General features: G+C 42.8%; 1 protein-coding gene across 10 annotated transcripts in view; it reads left to right on the forward strand.

Moving 5' to 3' along the window:
• The window catches only part of LOC106613851 (nuclear factor 1 C-type), a 140087-nt gene that overhangs the window by 98687 nt on the left and 20775 nt on the right, over positions 1-20625 (forward strand). For 7 of the 10 annotated variants that reach the window (XM_014216524.2, XM_014216525.2, XM_014216527.2 and 4 more), the window contains 5 exons: positions 9925-9996; positions 10400-10474; positions 16114-16237; positions 16853-16977; positions 19647-19757. In XM_014216524.2, coding sequence (XP_014071999.1) covers positions 9925-9996; positions 10400-10474; positions 16114-16237; positions 16853-16977; positions 19647-19757 — 507 coding nt within the window. The remainder of the gene's footprint in view (positions 1-9924; positions 9997-10399; positions 10475-16113; positions 16238-16852; positions 16978-19646; positions 19758-20625) is intronic. The other 3 variants (XM_014216532.2, XM_045687546.1, XM_014216533.2) reach the window with 2 other exon arrangements.

Genomic DNA, 20625 nt, shown 5'->3' on the forward strand with positions numbered 1-20625 from the left:
CTTTGGTCCATCTCATCCCAAACCATCTCAATTGGGTTGAGGTCGAGTGATTGTGGAGACCTTGTCATCTGATGCAGCACCATCTCTCTTCTTCTTGGTCAAATAGCCCTTAGGGGAGGTCTGTTGGGTCATTGTCCTGTTGAAAAAGGAATTGAACACTGAAGCATTTATTTGCAATCTATTATCTGCAATTTCTGAGGCTGGTAACTCTAATGAACTTATCTTCTTCAGCAGAGGTAACTTTGGGTCTTCCTTTCCTGTGGTAGTCCTCACGAGAGCCAGTTTCATCATAGCGCTTGATGGTTTTTGCGACAGCACTTGAAGAAACTTTCAAAGTTCTTGAAATGTTCCGTATTGACTGACTTTCATGTCCTAAAGTAATGATGGATTGTCGTTTCTCTTTGCTTATTTGAGCTGTTCTTGCCATAATATGGACTTGGTCAATTACCAAATAGGGCTTTCTTCTGTATACCACACCTACCTTTGTCACAACTGATTGGCTCAAACGCATTAAGAAGGAAAGAAGTTCCACAAATTAACTTTTAACAAGGCACACCTGTTAATGCATTCCAGATGACTACCTCATGAAGCTGGTTGAGAGAATGCCAAGAGTAGCAAAGCTGTTATCAAGGCAAAGGGTGGCTACTTTGACGAATCTCAAATATGAAATATATTTAGATTTGTTTAAGACTTTTTTTGGTTACGACATGATTCCATGTGTTATTTCATAGTGTTGTCTTCTATTATTCTACAATGTAGAAAATAGTACAAAAAAAAAAACAACCCTTGAATGAGTAGGTGTGTCCAAACTTTTGACTGGTACTGTATATATTACAATGAAATCATATTTTTCGGGGTGCCGGCTACAATTTGGTAGCGGCGCACCACCACTGCTAAATAAATATTAGGGAAACACTGCAATGTGTGTGCTTAGGGGAAAAACACACATATCCAGACACTTTATCCTTTATCTGAATGAGTTCCCTTCCGCAAGCTGGTAGCTATTCCTCTAGTCTCCTGATAGAGTAAAAAGCCTTGTGTGTTATTACTGTCACGCCGCTCCCACCCCTTAAAGACCCAGTACCACAGGAAGCTGCAATCTACTGCAAGAAAAGGCCAGCTGGTCCAATTATCAGAGCCCACCATTTTCACACAAATGCCTGACATTCACTGTAACCCACTCCTTTCCTGGATTCTCAGCCCAGCCAGCCGAGGAGCCGGAATTTTGGCTTTTTGCAGCTGCGTAACGTGCGTCTTTTACTGTTGACATATTTTTCAGCTGCCTGACCTTTCCCATTCATTTCTTTTTTAGTATCGTAACATTTATTTGACGACAACCTGACCTCTACTGTACTTTTATTTTTCCTGTCATCTAATTTTCTCTCCCTTCATCCTTCTCTGTCCTTGCGTCTTACTTTTCCACCCCTCTGAATCCCTGTACTTTTTCTGTATGTGTTTTACAGTTGGCCGTGGTTGTTTATCAGTTTGAGAGCTGTGCGTAGTGTTTGACAGACAAGACTTAAGGCTGTCCTCTGCCCAGCTCTCCTCAGCGTAGCCTCTATCTATCAGACTGTATATAGGACACTTTAGTGCTCCAGCACATAAAAGGATGGCTGTATTAAATTAAGTTAAATTAAAGCCAGTGCTGCAGCGCCTGATTTTCTCATGCTCAGCTATTTTTTTCTGAATGAATTAAAAGAAGAATGATCTCCAAGCTGATTTAGGGCTCTGTAATTCTGCAAGGACTTTCCATTGTGTAATCAGAGCAGGTTTACTGTGTATTTCAGCAATAACCCAGATTCAGGCTTAAGATGTAGGAAAGTCTGTCTTGAAATATATAGTATAAACAGGATTAAAGCAGCCATTTACCAGCCAAGCCAGTGCAGACAGCACTTGCTTTGTTTACAAGAGAGGTTAGCTATCTTGAATGTAAATTAGCGGTCTCTGCAACTTATTCTGAATAAATTAGGATTATGTTTAACAATACCATAGAACTCATTAGATGGTTGGATCATTTGGCCAATAAAAGTTTTCCGTAGGATTGGTTTCTATATGGAATCTGGTCTAATGGATCAGTCCTCTTCTATTGACTGTATTTTTTGGACATTCTCCACAACATCCATTCTAAATGTTAAACAGCGTAGGGAGTTTGTGGGTGGGGAGGGCTGCTGGGGCTCGGTCGATAGCTGTAACTCAGACTGTCTGCATGGGCAGAAATGAGGGAGGGAAAGAAGCGAGGCAGAGAAGTGCAAGCAAGAGGTGGAAAGAAATCGAACAGATGGGGAGAACGTTTTTTGCTGTAATATCTCTGCATTGGCTATGTTCTTGTCATTCCCAAAAATTAGGTTTGAAATTGAATTGGCGATGTGAAATTGATTGGGGTTGCTGAAGGGAAAACCGAGATGGAGAGAGAGAGAGCGAGGCAGACAAAATGAAGGGAGATCGGTGAGCTCGCTAGCTCTGTTGCTGGGGCAGAACGCCATTGTTTGGTTTGTTCTCTCGGCATGTAGGCCTTGCCAGCCAGGCTCTAAGCTCAGCTGCAGTGAGCAGAACAATCTTACCACACAAACACTGAGACATAGATGTACACTGAGACGTACCAGCAAACGGTACCAGAGCGTCGGCTCTCGGACCAAATGGATCTGAGACAGCTTCTACCCCAAGCCATAAGACTGCTAAATAGTTTATTACATGGTTACAAGGACTATTTGCACTGACCCGATCTTGCACTGACTTTATGCACACTCACACGACTATACTGAGTGCACAAAACATTAGGAACACCTGCTCTTTACATTTACATTTTTTTGGGGGGGGGAGTGACAGACTGAGCAGGTGAATCCAGGAATTTGCTGCTGCTACTCTGTTTTTCATTTTACTCATTATTATCCATCCTGATAACTAGTCACTTTTCCCAGCCTTCATGTATTGGTATATTTGGTATTTTATTAGGATCCCCATTAGCTGTTGCAAAAGCAGCAGCTACTCTTCCTGGGATCCACACAAAACATTAAACATAATACAGAATTACATAATATAGAACATCAATAGACAAGAACAGCTCAAGGACAGAACTACATAAAAAAATGTAAAGGCACACACACCCTACATATCAATGCATACACACAAACTATCTAGGTCAAATAGGGGAGCGGCGTTGTGCCTTAAGGTGTTGCTTTAACTGTTTTTTTAAACCAGGTTTGCTCTTTATTTGAGCAATATGAGCTGGAAGGAAGTTCCATGCAATTAGGGCTCTATATAATACTGTAAACGTTCTTGAATTTGTTCTGGATTTGGGGACTGTGAAAAGACCCCTGGTGGCATGTCTGGTGGGATAAGTGTGTGTGTCAGCTGTGTGTAAGTTGACTATGCAAACAATTTGGGATTTTCAACACATTGATGTTTCTTATGAAAATAATCAGTCTCTCCTCAACTCTTAGCCAAGAGAGACTGGCATGCATAGTATTTATATCAGCCCTCTGATTACAATTAAGAGCAAAACGTGCCGCTCTGTTTTGGGCCAGCTGCAGCTTAACTGGGTCTTTCCTTGCAGCACTGGACCACACAACTGGACAATAATCAAGATTAGACAAAACTAGAGCCTGCAGAACTTACTTTTTGGAGTGTGATGTCAAAAAAGCAGAGCATCTCTTTATTACAGACAGACCTCTCCCCATCTTTACAACCATTGAGTCTATATAGTTTGACCATGACAGTTTACAATCTAAAGTAACGTCAAGTAATTTAGTCTCCTCAACTTGTTCAACAGCCACACCATTTATTACCAGATTCAGCTGAGGTCTAGAACTTAAGGAATGATTTGTACCAAATGCAATGCTCTTAGTTTTAGAGATGTGCATGCCCAGTTTATTGCTTCAAACACATGCTTTGTTTAATGCCAGTGGCAGGTCATTGGTAAAAATAGAAAAGAGTAGAGGGCCTAGAGAGCTGCCCTGCGGTACACCATACTTTACATGTTTGACATTAGAGAAGCTTCCATTAAAGAAAACCCTTTGAGTTCTATTAGATAGACAGCTCTGAATCCATGATATGGCAGAGGTTGAAAAGCCATAACACATACGTTTTTCAACAACAGGTTATGGTCAATAATATCAAAGACTTGTGCTGCATTTGTGTCAGTGCAGTACATGTTGAGTGCCCTTCTCTATAAGTGTACTGAAAGTACATTTGTGTACTTTTTGCATTTGTGTCAGTGCAGTACATGTTGAGTGCCCTTCTCTATAAGTGTACTGAAAGTCTGTTGTTAATTTGTTTATTGAGAAATAGCATTGTATTTGGTCAAACACAATTTTTTCCAACAATTTGCTAAGAGCTGGCAGCAAGCTTATAGGTCTGCTGTTATAACCAATAAAGGCAGCTTTACCACTCTTGGATAGCGGAATTACTTTGGCTTCCCTCCAGGCCTGAGGACAAAGGCTTTCCTCTTGGCTCAGATTAAAGATATGACAGATAGTAGTGGCTATAGAGTCAGCTACTGTACCATCCTCGGTAGCTTTCCATCTAAGTTGTCAATGTACATATCTACTTCAAATACCTCATACCCTTCCCTGCACATTGATCTGGTACTGGTACTCCCTGTATAGAGCTAAACATTTGTGTATTCTATTCCTTGTGTTACTATATTTATTTTTATTATAATTTTTTAACTCTGCATCGTAAAGCAAGCATTTCATGGGTATGTCTACACCTGTTGTATTTGGTGCGTGTGACAAGTAAACAGATTTGAGAGAGATCACAAGAGACAGCCACTGGTGTCAGGGCACAAGCACGAGACATTGTTTTATTTACCTGCATTTTTCAGTATCATTCCAAACTAGTAAAGCGTGCAGTATGCTTCAACATACCACAACAAGAAGTAAGCTTCGTATATATTCATGTTTTAGGAAACATATAGGGTACTGTGGTTGAGGATAGAATTTGAGTGAATTATCTATTATACAGCAGTAAGAAGGGGAGGTGTTACTCCAGCCAGACAGAGCCTAGATGAGCTTTGCTCCAGCACTGTCAATACTGCTAAAAAGTGCATTACTGTGATTACCTTGTTACACACTACAGAGAGGTTATTAGTTATAAATTGGATTTGAATTGACCATTCAATTCCAATTCCATTTGAGATTTCACAGTAGAAAGTTGGTCTGACCGGTTTAATCGTTACAAGGTAGCCTTCTCTATACCAATGACACAGATGGCAAAAGCTTGATTATCTTCATTAATTAGTGCATTATCACTACATATTAAAGCCTCTCATAATGGTTCATGTTTATTAAGTTATTCTTCCTAATGGCTCCAGTAAGGGATGTGTTATTGAGAACACAGCAATGTCTCTGATTCATATGAAATTCTTGCTCTCGGTTGTAAGGGAACAGACCGGTCATAATTGTTTCAGTATTTTGGCCTATGCTGTCCTACTGTCACATCATCATAGCTTGGGTGCTAGTTCCTGCCAGAAACAGAGCTGCTGGAGAAATAGCTCCTCTCACTGAGTGACTGATGGGAAATGGGTTTGGGAGAAGCCAAAGGTTTTCTCTCCAAATTAGCCCAGGCACCAGGGTAACTGTGAATAGACAGCCTTGCCTCCAAATGCGTCTCTTGGCTTCCTCTGTCCACTTCAGCCTGCTGTTGGCTTTAGCCAGCCGCTGTATTTACAATAATGTCATGAGATCAAAATGAAACCAAATACTGGGAGCATGGTAGAAATTCTAATTCACCAGCCTTGTGGTTTTCCTGTTATGGGAACATGTACACTGTACAAATGATTGTGTTACAACAATGAATCTCTGAGTTACGAGTATACTTGCATCATGGACCATATCTCTGATGGTGGGGGACTTTTATGAGTAATTGTGGTCAGTTTACGACAGACAAGCATGTGTCCCCTGGTTGGACTGAGGAGGGAACCTACTTTGCTTCCCAGGTGCTTGTAATGCTGTCTTTTCTGTGTTGTAATTTAACTGTGACTCACTGTGATTCCAGAGTAACTCGGCTAGAATGTCTTTCTCGTTAAGTCACTTCTTTAACAAAACATTCTCTCTTTCTCTCTGCCCCCCCCCACACACACACTCTGTGCATCTCTATCCCTCTCTCTTTATTTCTGTCTTTTTCTCTCTTTCTCTCCCTCTGCCAACAGCAGTTCACTGGCACTGCTCTGTCTTTTTCTCTTTCGTCTCAAGGGGTGATTTGGCACAGGGGCATGCTGGCACTGTTCAACAGGGTTAGTTGTACTTTGTGTGTTCTTGCTCTGGGCGAGAAAGAGAGCGGGAGGGAGGGAGAGTGAGTGAGTGAGTGAGTGAAAGAGAGACGGGAGAAAGAGCAATCTAAAATGGCTGCCAACAGCAAAGTCCTCTGCACATGAAATGTCTGCCAAAAAATGATGTTATGTTGAGCGATCCCTGGCCAGAGAAATAACTTACTTGGAAAGAAAATAGCAACAACAAGGGCCACGATAAATATGTATTAATAGTAAATGTGTAAAGATGAGGTCGGGGAATATGAGGGAGAGGATAGAGAGAGAGATAGGAGAGAGAGTTTTTCGGCAAATTCAGAAAGTACGTAATAATACATTTCCAAACTGCTTATATTGATGGAATGTGAATAAAAAAATATAAAATAAAAAAATAACAAGTTTAGGGCCAGGGTGGGGTAGTAAGAAGATCAGTTTCACCCTTATTGAACTTTGGTCAAACTCACGAGGGGACAGCTGCAATGGTCATTTAATATCCGTTCTGACATTTATAAGTTTATCACGTTTAAATGGTATTGCAGAGGTGTTGGTGATTTGTTCATTAACTCTTACAATCCTGGAATGATAAAACCATCAAAAGTAAGATATTACTTGAAAATATAACAATAAGATTTGAACAGTTAACAAAATGGCCGTCAACTACCTTCGTAGGGAAAATGGATGGTGTCCTGCTTCGGCCATCGTTTTATTGCATCATCATATGGTATGATGCCCTGCACCCCCACTCTCCCAAAAACCGTTAGAAACCCTAATATAAACTTTGTTCTAAAATATATGAAAGAAAATATGGAAACTATGTATTTGTTTTCCAGAGCATTGTCTTTGTGGCATTACGGGTCTTTGTGTGTGCCAGTCTGTCTAGCCTAGTCTTGCTCTCGTTCTCTCTTTCTTTTGCTCATTGTGCCAGCAATTTTGGCTGAGGGCATATTAAAAAGTCTAATCAATCCATGTAATATAGCCTACACCTGCACAATAAGTGCATTATTTATTTTAGACAGGTCTAAAGAAGCATGATATGAAGAAAATGTAGTCTGTTTCAGAAGAACATAATAGCATTCTCTGAGTTGTCCTTATGTTAGGTCCTGATGTGGCTATGCCCAATGGCTGTGGGCTACATTAGGTCATTTAGCAGACAAGATTTACTTAGAATTCCGTGACATTATTTTATAGTATGAAGAATACAATTGAACAAAGCTGAATAAAATATAAATATTTTATCCAAACGATTTGAGGGTGTGCGCACATGCAGCTATTCTGTGTTGAGCGGTTAACAAAGAGATAGGTATTCCTATATGCTTAATTTAGGCATATTAATGTAACTTTAGTTGGGCTATATGTTTTGATTTTTAATACATTGTAAGGCTGCATGATGCGACTCTAATGATGATTTGAAAAAAAGTCGCTTGAAAGGCATGAGCTCTGCTTTGTTATTTGCGCAGGTTGTACACACTACATCAGTCTCTCATTCACAATTTGACAAGCACTTGATAATGCCTCGAATTCCACGTAATGCACCCTAAAAAAATCCATGCCTTTTGCGGCCCGGAGTGCTGCGTTGTGCCCTTCACCCTGAGTGTGCTGCGCAATTGGAAGCGTCTCTCACTCACACGGCTCTCTGTCACGTGATTGGGTCTTTCTCACAGGCTACAAGTTAAGACAGACACATCGGGGATGCAACCGCACGCGTCCTTATCCAATGCATAATGAAGATTTTTTTTCGTCAGTCAACAAGATGAGTAGACCTAACAAACAACAAAAGCACTAGCCTATGTCAATCAGAACGTTTAACTTAAAATGTTGATAAACTATTAGGCTATTTCTTCACATTAGAAGCACAGCAGTGCACACATGGTAGTAGGCTATAAACACAAATGTTCCATTAGTGGAAAACACCATTATCAAAAGTGACTGCAAAAGCATGTAATGCTTTTATAATAAAGCTGCATTTTTATGGTGAAAATGATCTTCCCCAAACTTGAAACTCACACGCTGCTTGTATGCCAGTTAGGCTCTACACCCCTTGTAAAGCAGATTAATGTGGTTAATTTTAAGTTATTTGGTCACTTTAGTTGTGAAACCAACCTTATTAAAACATATAGGCCTATGGGCTAGGCTACATGAGGTGTGCAACTTTGATTAGAACGAGTTGCAAAAAAAAAGGCATTGTTTATGCTGTGCATCATTCGCAAGTGATAATATATCATTCACAAGTGATAGGCTAATATTGTCACCCATCAGACTATTCTTGTTTTAATCTTGTCTTTACATATACTAAATAATATGTGTGACATTTACTTTGATTTAGAATTGACCATTATCGTGCACCTGTATCGAAACTGGGGCAGTGGGAAAAAATACATGTCATCTATGCACTTAAATAGCAAATGGAGGACGCTTTTCCCCATGTTTTTTTTTTCTTCATCCCAGCCATATAGGCTATACTCCTGTTGTAAATATAAGCAATGTGCGTAATATTAGGAAAGTTGAGAAATAAATATAATAGGCCTAGCCTGTTAGAAGCTGATGGGATCCTCCTCTTTTTATTAGTGGCCATCACTCTGTTTTCTGCCGCAATTGCATAGCATTGATGTCAGAGTGTTTAATGGGACAATAGAGTGCAGTTATCAAGTTTGGTAGGCTACTAATGACCAGCAGCAGCATCAGAGCTTGGAGAAGCCTAATTACCGTGTCTAAACGGTCATGTGGAATTTGACTGCCTTCATGACTCGTGACCGTGTGTGTGGTGGCTAATTCTGCATTACCAAATTAAAACATCTTAATTATCTATGTTACCCAACTAATTCTGATTCATCCACCACAACCGCCGGGGTGGCGGTAATACGGTCACCGCAACAGCCCTATGTCTGGCTCACTTGTCCAGTGTAGAGGGAAGCAGGGTGCTTGTTCTAGTGACGGGGAGTCAATGTGAAGATTTCAATGAGGCGCTCCCTCCACAGGCTCTAAACTCCAACATGTGGACCATTGTGGAATGTTTGTGGCTTTGATCTGTGAGTGGAGTCATGCCTATCTGATAGAAGAGAGCCCCATTTATTTATCTTTTAGGTTTTCACTGCTGTTCACTTGGAATGCCAGCCAGACTCTTTGTGGTAAATCTAGTGTTCTTCTGGTTTGGACCGCACATTATTGATTTACTTGGATTATCTGCATTTGCCAGGTGTCAGTTCACACAAATAAACGTTGTTTTTCTGGTTGGATTGTGTGGCCTTGCCATTGTTGTGACGCTTCACTGAGTGTACATTTTGGCAAAACAACTAAAATAGCCTGCCAGAAACCTTTTTTGCAATTGGATTAGAGTTACATTTCCTAAACAAGAAAGTTATTAAGTGAGGTATTTGGGTCATGTTTCACATTGAAACCCTACTTGTTACAATAGCTTTAGTACTATCTATTTAATATAGTGCTTAACCTTTTTAATATTTATTATTATTATTATTTATTTTTTAATATTCACATTATTTCTCACTAAATAGGTTATTTTCTTGAGACTGTTTACAACTACTTAAACACCCTTAAATGAGCCTTTTATGTGGTAAGACAAATGATGCTGGGTTTAGACTTGTTTCTGACCCCCCCCCCCCCCCACCCCCTCTCTGTCTGTCTCTTTCTACCCCCTCTCTCTTCCTTTCATTCCCTCTCTTCAGAGTCAGAGCAGAGCAGTAGCCCACGCACAGGTATTGGGTCAGATCAGGAGGATAGCCGAGCTGCCACCATGGGTAAGGGGCCCGATGGACTCTCTCTCACACACACACACACACACACACACACACACACACACACACACACACACACACACAGACACATCCAAATACCAACACACACTGAATTATTCATACACATTTACACACTACCAGACAGTGACATAAGCTTTGAGATAGTTATTAATTCAGTACTCACAGACACACACACAATACCTTTCACTGTAATATATGGAATCCAATATATTACAGGTTTCTATCAGGCTAAAACATTATTTAAATGTGTTTTACTGGCTTGCTGATACTCTGCCATTTGTTGTGTCCTTTTCTTGTGATGTCTCTGAAAAGTGAGAAGTTACTGTGATGCTTGTTGTATTATGTCATAGAACTCTCCATGGTGACTCATCTCTGTGTTTTCCAGATGCTCCTGAGTTTCAGGAAAGCTTTGTGACGTCAGGAGTTTTTAATGTAACAGAGCTGGTGCAAGTGTCCAGAAGTAAGATTTTTCACCTTTTTATTAAGCTACTCGTGGTTTTATATATTTGTGGTTGAATGGAAAAATATAACAAAAATCCATATTTTGTTCTTAAAACGTAATGTGTGGCTACTTTCATTATAACTTCCTAGCCATAACTTACACATCAACATGCTTAGGAGCTGGACATGTGTCACATAAACTATGGTGATTAAAGTTCTGACAGCCCTCTTCAGTGAAAACATTGCTAGCTCACTAACTCTGGCCCTCAGGCAGGGGGTGGAAACTCCCAGCCTCTCTGGCAGTCACACTGCTCCCCTCAGTAGCTGAGCTCCTAGTCTCTGCAATGCTGCGTGTTTCACTGCAATTCAACCATATCCCCATCAGATAGATACACAGAGGTAGGAAACACATGGATGCTATAACAGGCTAGATGATAAAGATGGTAGGGAATATCCAGGTCCAGGATTGCGGGAGATACTAACGTAATCCACTTACAGCATTAATCATAGACAACATGCAGAGTAAACCTCTCCTTGCTGTCTACACCCCATCAGACACTCAATAGGATTTCTGACTGGGAATCAGATCATATGGCTTTAGAATGACATTTTTTATGACTTCCTCGTCCTTTATGTCGTTTTATCTGTCTCAGGGTTGATTTTTGCAGATGTTATATCCATTCAATATTTTCTATTCACATTGCCAAGGCTATGTGCGCTGTACTGCATGCTCTGAGCTCAGTCGTTGGCTGGGGATGCTGTGCTCACCAGGCCTGGCATTAGCAGTGAATTAGGGCCACATTAACACAGCCCCCACATGGCCAACCAGCCTCTAATCACTCTGTATGAATAAGCACCCTCTCCCAGCCACACACAGGCTTCACTGGTCACCACCTGAGATCTCCATTCACTTACCCTCCAATCTGACTTGTCATTTGCATCCGTTATTTCATTAGGTTAAGAAATGGAGTTGAATCCGATTTGAAAGAGGGCTAATGTGAAGGGAGCTGAAGGGAGAGAAGCTCGGCCATCTGTCACATGTAATTGATCACATTTTCAGTTTTCCCAGTGATATGCCGTTCTCCAAAGGGTCAGTCTTCATCGGTCATTCAGTAAGAGCAACAAGCTCTGATGCGCGTACATTCACGCACACACCACAGCTGACAGCTGATGGGGAACGCTGTAGCTACAATTATCAAAACTAAATGAGTGAGTGAGTTATTATTGTGCATAGGGAAAACATTTCACTTTACGCCTGTCAAACAGGCTCTCTGTTTTCCATGTCACGCCTTGACTGACTAATTGGAAGGAAACGTAGTTAAAGACTTCAATTAACCACCTGCCATCTGGTCTCTCTGGGGAAAAGACTGCTATTTCAGATTCACTCCCTCCACTCCCCAAATCCTCAGCTGCACATGATGCTATGCTATAACAGCTATCACCTGCACCTCTGTTTATGTGACACATTCAAATTCATATCACAAACTCCACAACACTTGTATCATGTATTTACGCTAATATCAAAGCGTGTGTTTTAAACCCCAAGCGGCGATGATTTTAGACTACGTAATTAGCTTATTTAACTAATGTTACTTTTAAGTGCTTTCTACTGTATTTACCCAGGCCTCATATGGGATGCATATCCTATGAGACATTAGCCGCTTTTTAGAAGTTATGAATTCTCCACTGACCTACTTTACCAGTGTAATTAAACAGAACAGAATGTGTTGTTATTACTGCTTTGGATCACCACGGCTATCCAGCTCAACCATAGAAATAGAATCCCACACATTGACTTAAAGGGGGATTCCTGTTCTAATAATTATGTTTCTATGCGTTCAACCACCCCTGCTCATGTTTGGAGATCCCTCCATGGTTATTCCTTTTTGGCCAGAGTTTCCTGTAAGGTGCACGTGAAGGACTTTCTACACTGGAGATCCATGAAACCTCCCTTTGTCTTGTGTTCCCCAGCGTCTCGGTACAGTGTATGAGTCAGGGAGAGATTGATTGCCTGGGGAGCTGTAGTGACGCCATCCCACTGTTAATAAGCGTACCTGCCCTAACAAATGGGACATTGTTCTCCAAGCTCACTGTCTCCCCACGGCTCAGTACAGTATAGTACACACTAGCGTAGTATACTGCAACAACATCCCTGACCACTCCAGCCTGATCACAGCACAGTAGCAGGCAGCCATTAATGCACATGGCCATATAAATGACATTAGTGGAAACCTGAGAGGGGAAATGCGGTAAATGCTGATAGATGGCTGCTACATCCTCATACTGTTGTCCTGAGAGTTGAAGTGCAGTAGCAGACTGCAGCTGGGATGGTCCACTTTTTGTAACCTCTCGCTCAACGTCAACAAAACGAAAGAGCTGATCGTGGACTACAGGAGACAGCAGAGAGAGTACTCCCCCATCCACAACGACAGGACCACAGTGGAGAGAGTCCAAAGCTTAAAGTTCCTCGGCGTACACATCACTGAGGACCTGAAATGGTCCCTCCACACCGACAGAGAGTGGTGCGGTCAGTCCAATGCATCACCGGGGGCACACTGCCTGCCCTCCAGGACATCTACAGCAGCCTGCTTCACAGGAAGGCCAAGAAGATCATCAAGGACCTCAGCCACCCGAGCCACAGCCTGTTCACCCCGCTACCATCGAGAAGGCAGAGACAGTACAGGTGCATTAAAGCTGGGACCAAGAGGCTGAGAAACAGATTCTATCTCCACAGCTTCTATCATCAGACTGTTAAACAGTCATCACTAGCCAGCCTCCACTCAGTACCCTGGCCTGAACCTTAGACACTGTTACTAACTGGCTACCACTCAGTACCCTGGCCTGAACCTTAGAGACTGTTACTAACCGGCTACCACTCAGTACCCTGGCCTGCACCTTAGACACTGTTACTAACCGGCTACCACTCAGTACCCTGCCCTGAACCTTAGACACTGTTACTAACCGGCTACCACTCAGTACCCTGGCCTGCACCTTAGACACTGTTACTAACCGGCTACCACTCAGTACCCTGGCCTGAACCTTAGACACTGTTACTAACCGGCTACCACCCAGTACTCTACCCTGCACATTAGAGACTGCTGCCCTATGTATATAGTCATTCAACACTGGTCACTTTAAAAATGTTTACATACTGCTTTACCCACTTTATATATACACTGAGTGTACAAAACATGAAAGACACCTTCTCTTGGCATGTTATAGGCTGACCAGGTGAAAGCTATGATCCTTTATTGATGTCACTTGTTAAATCCAGTTCAATCAGTGTAGATGAAGGGGAGGAGACAGGTTAAAGAAGGATTTTTAAGCCTTGAGACAATTGAGACATGGATTGTGTGTGTGTGCCATTCAGAGGGTGAATGGGCAAGACAAAATATTTAAGTGCCTTTGAACAGGGTATGGTAGTAGGTGCCAGGCGCACCGGTTTGAGTGTGCCAAGAACTGCAAGCTGCTGGGTTTTTCATGCTCAACAGTTTCCTGTGTGTATCAAGAATCGTCCACCACCCAAAGGACATCCAGCCAACTTGACACATCTCAACTGTGGGAAGCATTGAGGTCAACATGGGCCAGCATCCCTGTGGAACACTTTCAACACCTTGTAGTTTAGGCCCCGATGAATTGAGGCTGTTCTGAGGGAAAAATGGGATGCAACTCAATATTAGGAAGGTGCTCTTAATGTTTTGTACAGTGTGTGTACGTGTGTGTATGTGTGTGTACGTGTGTGTACGTACGTACCAGACAAAAGTTTGGACACACCTTCTCATTCAAGGGTTTTTCTTTATTTTGACTATTTTCTACAGTGTAGAATAATGGTGAAGACATCAAAACTATGAAATAACACATATGGAATCATGTAATGAGAAAAAGTGTTAAACAAATCAAATATATTTTAGATTTTAGATTCTTCAAAGTAGCCACCCTTTACCCTGATGACAGCGTTGCACACACTTTGCATTCTCTCAACCAGCTTCATGAGGTAGTCACCTGGAATGCATTTCAATTAACAGGTGTTCCTTGTTAAAACTTAATTTAAGGAATTTCTTTCCTTCTTAATGCGTTTGAGACAATCAGTTGTGTTGTGACAAGGTAGTGGTGGTATACAGGACATAGTCCTATTTGGTAATTGACCAAGTCCATATTATGGCAAGAACAGCTCAAATAAGCAAAGAGATACGACAGTCCATCATTACTTTAAGACATGAAGGTCAGTCAATACAGAACATTTGAAGAACTTTCAAGTTACTTCAAGTGCAGTCTCAAAAACCATCAAGCGCTTTAATGAAACTGGCTGAGGATCGCCACAGGAAAGGAAGACCCAGAGTTACCTCTGCTGCAGAGGATAAGTTCATTAGAGTTACCAGCCTCAAATTGCTGCCCAAATAAATGCTTCACAGAGTTCAAGTAACAGACACAACTTTTCAGAGGAGACTGCGTGAATCAGGCCTTCATGGTCGAATTGCTGCAAAGAAACCACTACTAAAGGACACCAATAAGAAGAAAAGACTTGCTTTGGCCAAGGAACGAGCAATGGACATTAGACCGGTAGAAATCTGTCCTTTTGGTCTGATGAGTCCAAATTTGCGATTTTTGGTTCCAACCGCCATGTCTTTGTGAGACGCAGAGTAGGTGAACGGATGATCTCTGCATGTGTGGTTCCCACCATGAAGCATGGAGGAGGTGTGATGGTGTGGGGGTGCTTTGCTGGTGACACTGTCAGTGATTTATTTAGAATTCAAGGCACACTTAACCAGCATGGCTACCACAGCATTCTGCAGCGATATGCCATCCCATCTGGTTTGGGCTTAGTGGGTCTATCATTTGTTTTTCAACAGGACAAGGACCCAACACACCTCCAGGCTGTGTAAGGGCTATTTGACCAAGAAGGAGAGGGATGGAGGGCTGCATCAGATGACCTGGCCTCCACAATCACCTGACCTCAACCCAATTGAGATGGGATGAGTTGGACCGCAGAGTGAAGGAAAAGCAGCCAACAAGTTCTCAGCATATGTGGGAACTCCTTCAAGACTGTTTGAAAAGCATTCCAGGTGAAGCTGGATGAGAGAATGCCAAGAGGGTGCAAAGCTGTCATCAAAGCAAAGGGTGGCTACTTTGAAGAATCACAAATATAAAATAAATGTTGTTTTGTTTAACACTTTTTTGGTTACTACATGATTCCATATGTGTTATTTCATAGTTTTGATGTCTTCACTATTATTCTACAATGTAGAAAAAGCCTTGAATGAGTAGTTGTGTCCAAACTTTTGACTGGTACTGTATATATAAATTCCGGACTGTGACGTTGCTCGTTCTGATATTTCGTAATTTCTTTCTTTTTACTTTTATGGATTATTTGTGTATTGTTATGTATTGCTAGGTATTACTGCACTGTTGGAGCTAATCTGCGTACGCAACCAATAAACTTGGATTTGATTAGATTTTTGAAGTACACATAACACAATATGTTTGCTCACAGAGCGACACACTTCTTCAGCTGCGTTGTGAGTGAGCTTGAGGATGGTGTTATGTCATTTATGTAGATATTTAAGTGTTATTCCATAGATAATTGATGTCTAATTGAAAGTGTGGTACAGTGTGTGTTCCTCCCCTGACTGACCTGTCCCCCCTGTGTGTTGTGTGCAGCTCCGGTGGTGACAGGGGCAGGCCCTAACTTTTCTCTGGGAGAGCTGCAGGGGCACCTGGCCTATGACCTTAACCCCTCAGGGGTGGGCATGAGGAGAACCCTGCCCAGCACCTCCTCCAGCGGGTCAGTACCCAGCCCCGAAACACACACACACACACACACACACACACACACACACACATCTAGACTGAAAATGAATATACTGCATATAGTTCAAATAGACATAACACTCAGTTTGTTTGTACTCTACCCTGCGAATAAACTCACATTTAGAGTGAATGTTAGAATACATTCCATATTAACAGGAGGCTAAGTGAATGGCTGGATGTGCAACCACTTGGCAGATGACAGGAGGACTGTATGGTTGTTTTTATTGGTGCACAGAGAGCAGTATCCTGGTGTTGAAAGCACAAGACCTTCACTACAGTGACAATGGCTGTTCCTCATGTGATTTATCTGGGCGTGTGCAACACTGCCAAAACACAAGCTGTGACTTATTGTCTTATTTTTCACTGGAAACGTCAAGTAAAGCTGGGACAAACTGAGACCGTAAATAACTGGTTTACCTGAGAATCCTGGAGCTGCTCAGTTTCCTCCCGGCCATCTCCAGGTTGCCGGTGTTGACCCACTTGTGTACTGTGCGTGTGTGCATACTTTATACACAGTTTTGAACTGTCAATATGTCACATTGCCTTCCCCTTATTTCCTCCTCCCTCTCTCCCTTTGTGTGACGTTCAGGAGTAAGAGGCACAAGTCAGGCTCCATGGAGGATGATGTGGACACCAGTCCTGGAGGGGAGTACTACACCTCTCCAAACTCCCCGGCTAGCAGCTCCCGCAACTGGCAAGAGGATCTGGAAGGAGGTGAGCATCCCCTCTGGGCTTCCACACAAACTCTTAACTATTATATAGTTTTGACAAGGACAGTGCTTGTTGCTCATCAGTTAGTACAAACTCATGATGTCATGCTGAGGACACTGGCTATCCTCCAACTCTTCAGTAATTACAAACGGTGACTCAGTTCTGGTGTCCCTCTTAAATGTTCTTCATTAGGGCTGTCGAGAAACATCAACTCGTACTTTTCACAGTGGGGAAACAGCTGAAATATCAGGCCGTACTTTCACTTCAATTACCTTGAAAGCCACTGACACAGTGCAAAAGAGAAAATGATAAATATATCATGTTATAAACAGAAAGTACGCAGCTTCAAATTTCCCAAATTGAGCCTGAAGTCGTAATTAATTAATGAACCAACATTTTTTGTGAAAGTCTGCAAAAAGTCAAGTGGCCCAAGGTACCTTGGAGCAGAATCCACAGATGCAACGTCGCAGTAGCTTCCTTCTTGCTTTCCTCTCACCTCAGGTTCACCTATCAGTTTGCTAGTATGGAATAATATTCCTAACAAAGATATTTAGTAAACAGGAAAGCTACTGTGGATCTCTCATCTAGATACAAGCAATCGTTTCAAGATGATTGTATAAAGCAGTATTTTAAATATTGAAATGGCATGTGCCTTTCTCATGGTCTTGTACAGTATGACCCTCATCCCCCAACAGCACTGACCTGGTTCTGGTAAAAATAGGATGAGTAGGTTACAGCATGCACAGTGTGGTCCAATGGTTGAGTGAGTGAGTGTGGGACAGAGTAAGTGGTCAGGTAGTGGGTGTGCAGAGTGAGTGGGGCCTGCCTAGTAAGTGCACTACACACGTGTGTACGAGCCACGAGGCAGCTCTCTCATCATGGGTTGGCAGCAGTAAGTGGGAGGAGGATCAACATCTTTACAACAGAACTGTTACCAGAGTTTTTAACACACTGTGTGTTGTTCTACCAGGGGGGTTCTCGGTCTCCCATATGATCTAATGCTCTTAAACTGTGGTGGACTCTTCACGCTACGCTAATAGAGTGTCCAGTGGCCTGTAAAGGGTCCTGGTGGTGTGTCTGGGGGCTTTGTGGTGCTATTAACCAGAGTGGCCCCGGCTGGGCCCCGGGCTCCAGGAGGGCCCCACAATACAGGGACCCTGATGCTGACACCAGAGCTGTGGAGGTCAACAGAGCAGAGCAGGCCCCTCTCCCCCCCAGCTCCAACCCCGTCAGAGACCCTGCAGGAGTCTGGCCCAGCCCTCCTCGTGTCGTGCTCACTCTCTTCCTGTCTAGACAGCTCTAACGAGCTCCTCTTTAACGACCCCTTCGGATGATTGCTCTGAGATGATGGGGGGGGCTATAGGCTGTGTGAGAGGAGGATGTTTGTGCACCTACCCCAGGTAGAGGTGGTCTGGGGAAGCTTGTCTCTATACTAGGGGAAGCTTGCGTCAGTCTGCAGTGGGGCTACTGGATTGGAAAGGGTAATGCCTGGCCTCCTGTAGAACTGTGGTTTGACCCCTGGCTCAGGTCACCAGCACTACCAACTCTCAGTTAAGGAGGTTTAAGCCGCACTTACATCTCATACTCTGTAGACTTTGTTCAAAAGATACATTCTCAAGATATTGTAATGTAAATATTAATATAATGTGTCACTACAGTAGGTAGATGTGTGGGTTGGCCTAGACCCTTGAAGACTGAGCTGAGTGGTCAGTCAGATTAGTGTGATCAGGTAATTAGCGTCAGTGCTGTAATGGCTGCCCTTGCCTAGCCCCCAGCACTAAGCCGGACGTGCATGTTTATCCTATGAGCAAGTCTCCCGTTGAACCTCAGCTTGCCCTCTGACATTCCTGAAAAGCTCTGGTTTACTCACTCCACTCTGAGACAGAGGGCTGGGGTAGAGCAGGGGAAGAGGAAGCTGTCAAACAAGGCTTTCCCCCTCTCTCTCTGTCTTCCTCCCTCTCTCTCAATCTCTTTCTCAGAAAACAATTAGAGTGAGGGGTATAAATGTATAATGTGTGAGAGAGAAACCTCCATCACTCCATGACTGACTCCCTCTGTACGGCATCACAGTAAGAACTTGTGTACTGTGTGCTCCACCACTCCTAAGAAGGAAACAAAGAGCTGTGCAATGTTAATACCCTAATGTATAACAGGCCCGAGCTGGGTGGAGAAAGGGTTCCTCACGCACATTCTATGTGCGATAGCAAACTAAACACGGAGGAGGAGGAGGAGGAGGAGGAGGAGGAGGGTTGCACCCTGCCAGTAATACCACTGCAACAAAGATGCATTTGTTTAGCACATCTAAGCAACTCTGGTATCAGGCACTGCAGGCCTCTTGGGAATGTGAGTGATCTACCTAGACTAACCGGATTTGGGGTAGGCCTGACCAAAATATAACATTGATTCTGATCCTGTTGTTTCCCCTCAATGAGGAAGTTAGTTGGGAGCCCATGTGCTCACTGCAATGTGCTGCAGCACTGAGGACTTACTTGGTCTCCTCAATGCACCCTGCCACCCTGTGGTGAGTTACTGTAATTACAAAAGCCATGTAGTAGCAGATTCAATTGGGCAATTAAATGTAGGGTCTTTTCAATAGTCTTCTCCAGACAGGCATTTTTATTATGGGAGTCCTAGTGGCATCAGTAACACCCTCTGTGTGTCTCTGTGTCCAGGCATGTCCCCTGGAGTAAAGAAGACAGAGATGGACAGCCCGTCTCCTCAGGAGAGCTCCCCACGTCTCGGCTTCACACAGCACCACCGGCCCGTCATCGCAGTGCACAGTGGTCAGTACACACACTCTTATGCAAATCACATTCACAGGAGACGTCTTGTCACTGTTGCCACAATACATCACCCTCACACATGCACGTCCCCAAGGATGGGAAATGTTTATAAAAATATCAAAAAGGTCTGAACTGTCAATAAAAAAGAGATGACGTGTCGTACTTCTCCACAGCTAAGTTTCAGTATGTAGTGTCTCGTACGGAGGTTCATCATCAACAGCAACACTATCTACATAGTTCCACATTTTTAATGCCTGTATCTGTTGAGTTAAGCCTGATGTAGGCTCTGACTGCAGGCATTATGCTTTCAACAAGACCAGCTTCCTTTCAGGCAATGCATTATTTGAGGTTTTAATTGAACATCCCGTGAACAGATAATTTGTGACAGATAATTTGTTGTGGAGTCAATGAAGAGTAATCGATGAGCAGGTAGTGTCACTAGCGGTTCGGGTGGGGGGGGGCAGTGCCCCTGTGACAACAATTTTGGACCCCCTTGTGGCCCCCCTAAATGTGCAGTATGAAATAATTTTTACATAACACATTTTTGCTATCGTTCTTTTTTTACATCCGTTTTAGACAGTGGCAACGCGGAACATGGTCTTTTGCCTGCTAATGCCTGCAATGCAGTGAAGAAAACGATATGACAACAATAACGTCTAATGTAACTGGCCCCTCTAACAGTACAACTGGCCCCAGCTTGGCCCCCTAGTTGAAATGTCTAGAACTCCCACTGGGTAGTGTTCCCCAGCCAAACGTTTGCTGGATGATGCATGAACAATTAAAGCCGCTATTAAAATGAATTGGCCGTGCATCCTCATATGTCAGCTAAATTAGCGCGTGGTGCTGATAGAGTTGCCGTACTAAATGT

The sequence above is a fragment of the Salmo salar genome, chromosome ssa10 (genome assembly GCF_905237065.1).
Source record: "Salmo salar chromosome ssa10, Ssal_v3.1, whole genome shotgun sequence".
Classification (NCBI taxonomy): Eukaryota; Metazoa; Chordata; class Actinopteri; order Salmoniformes; family Salmonidae; genus Salmo; species Salmo salar.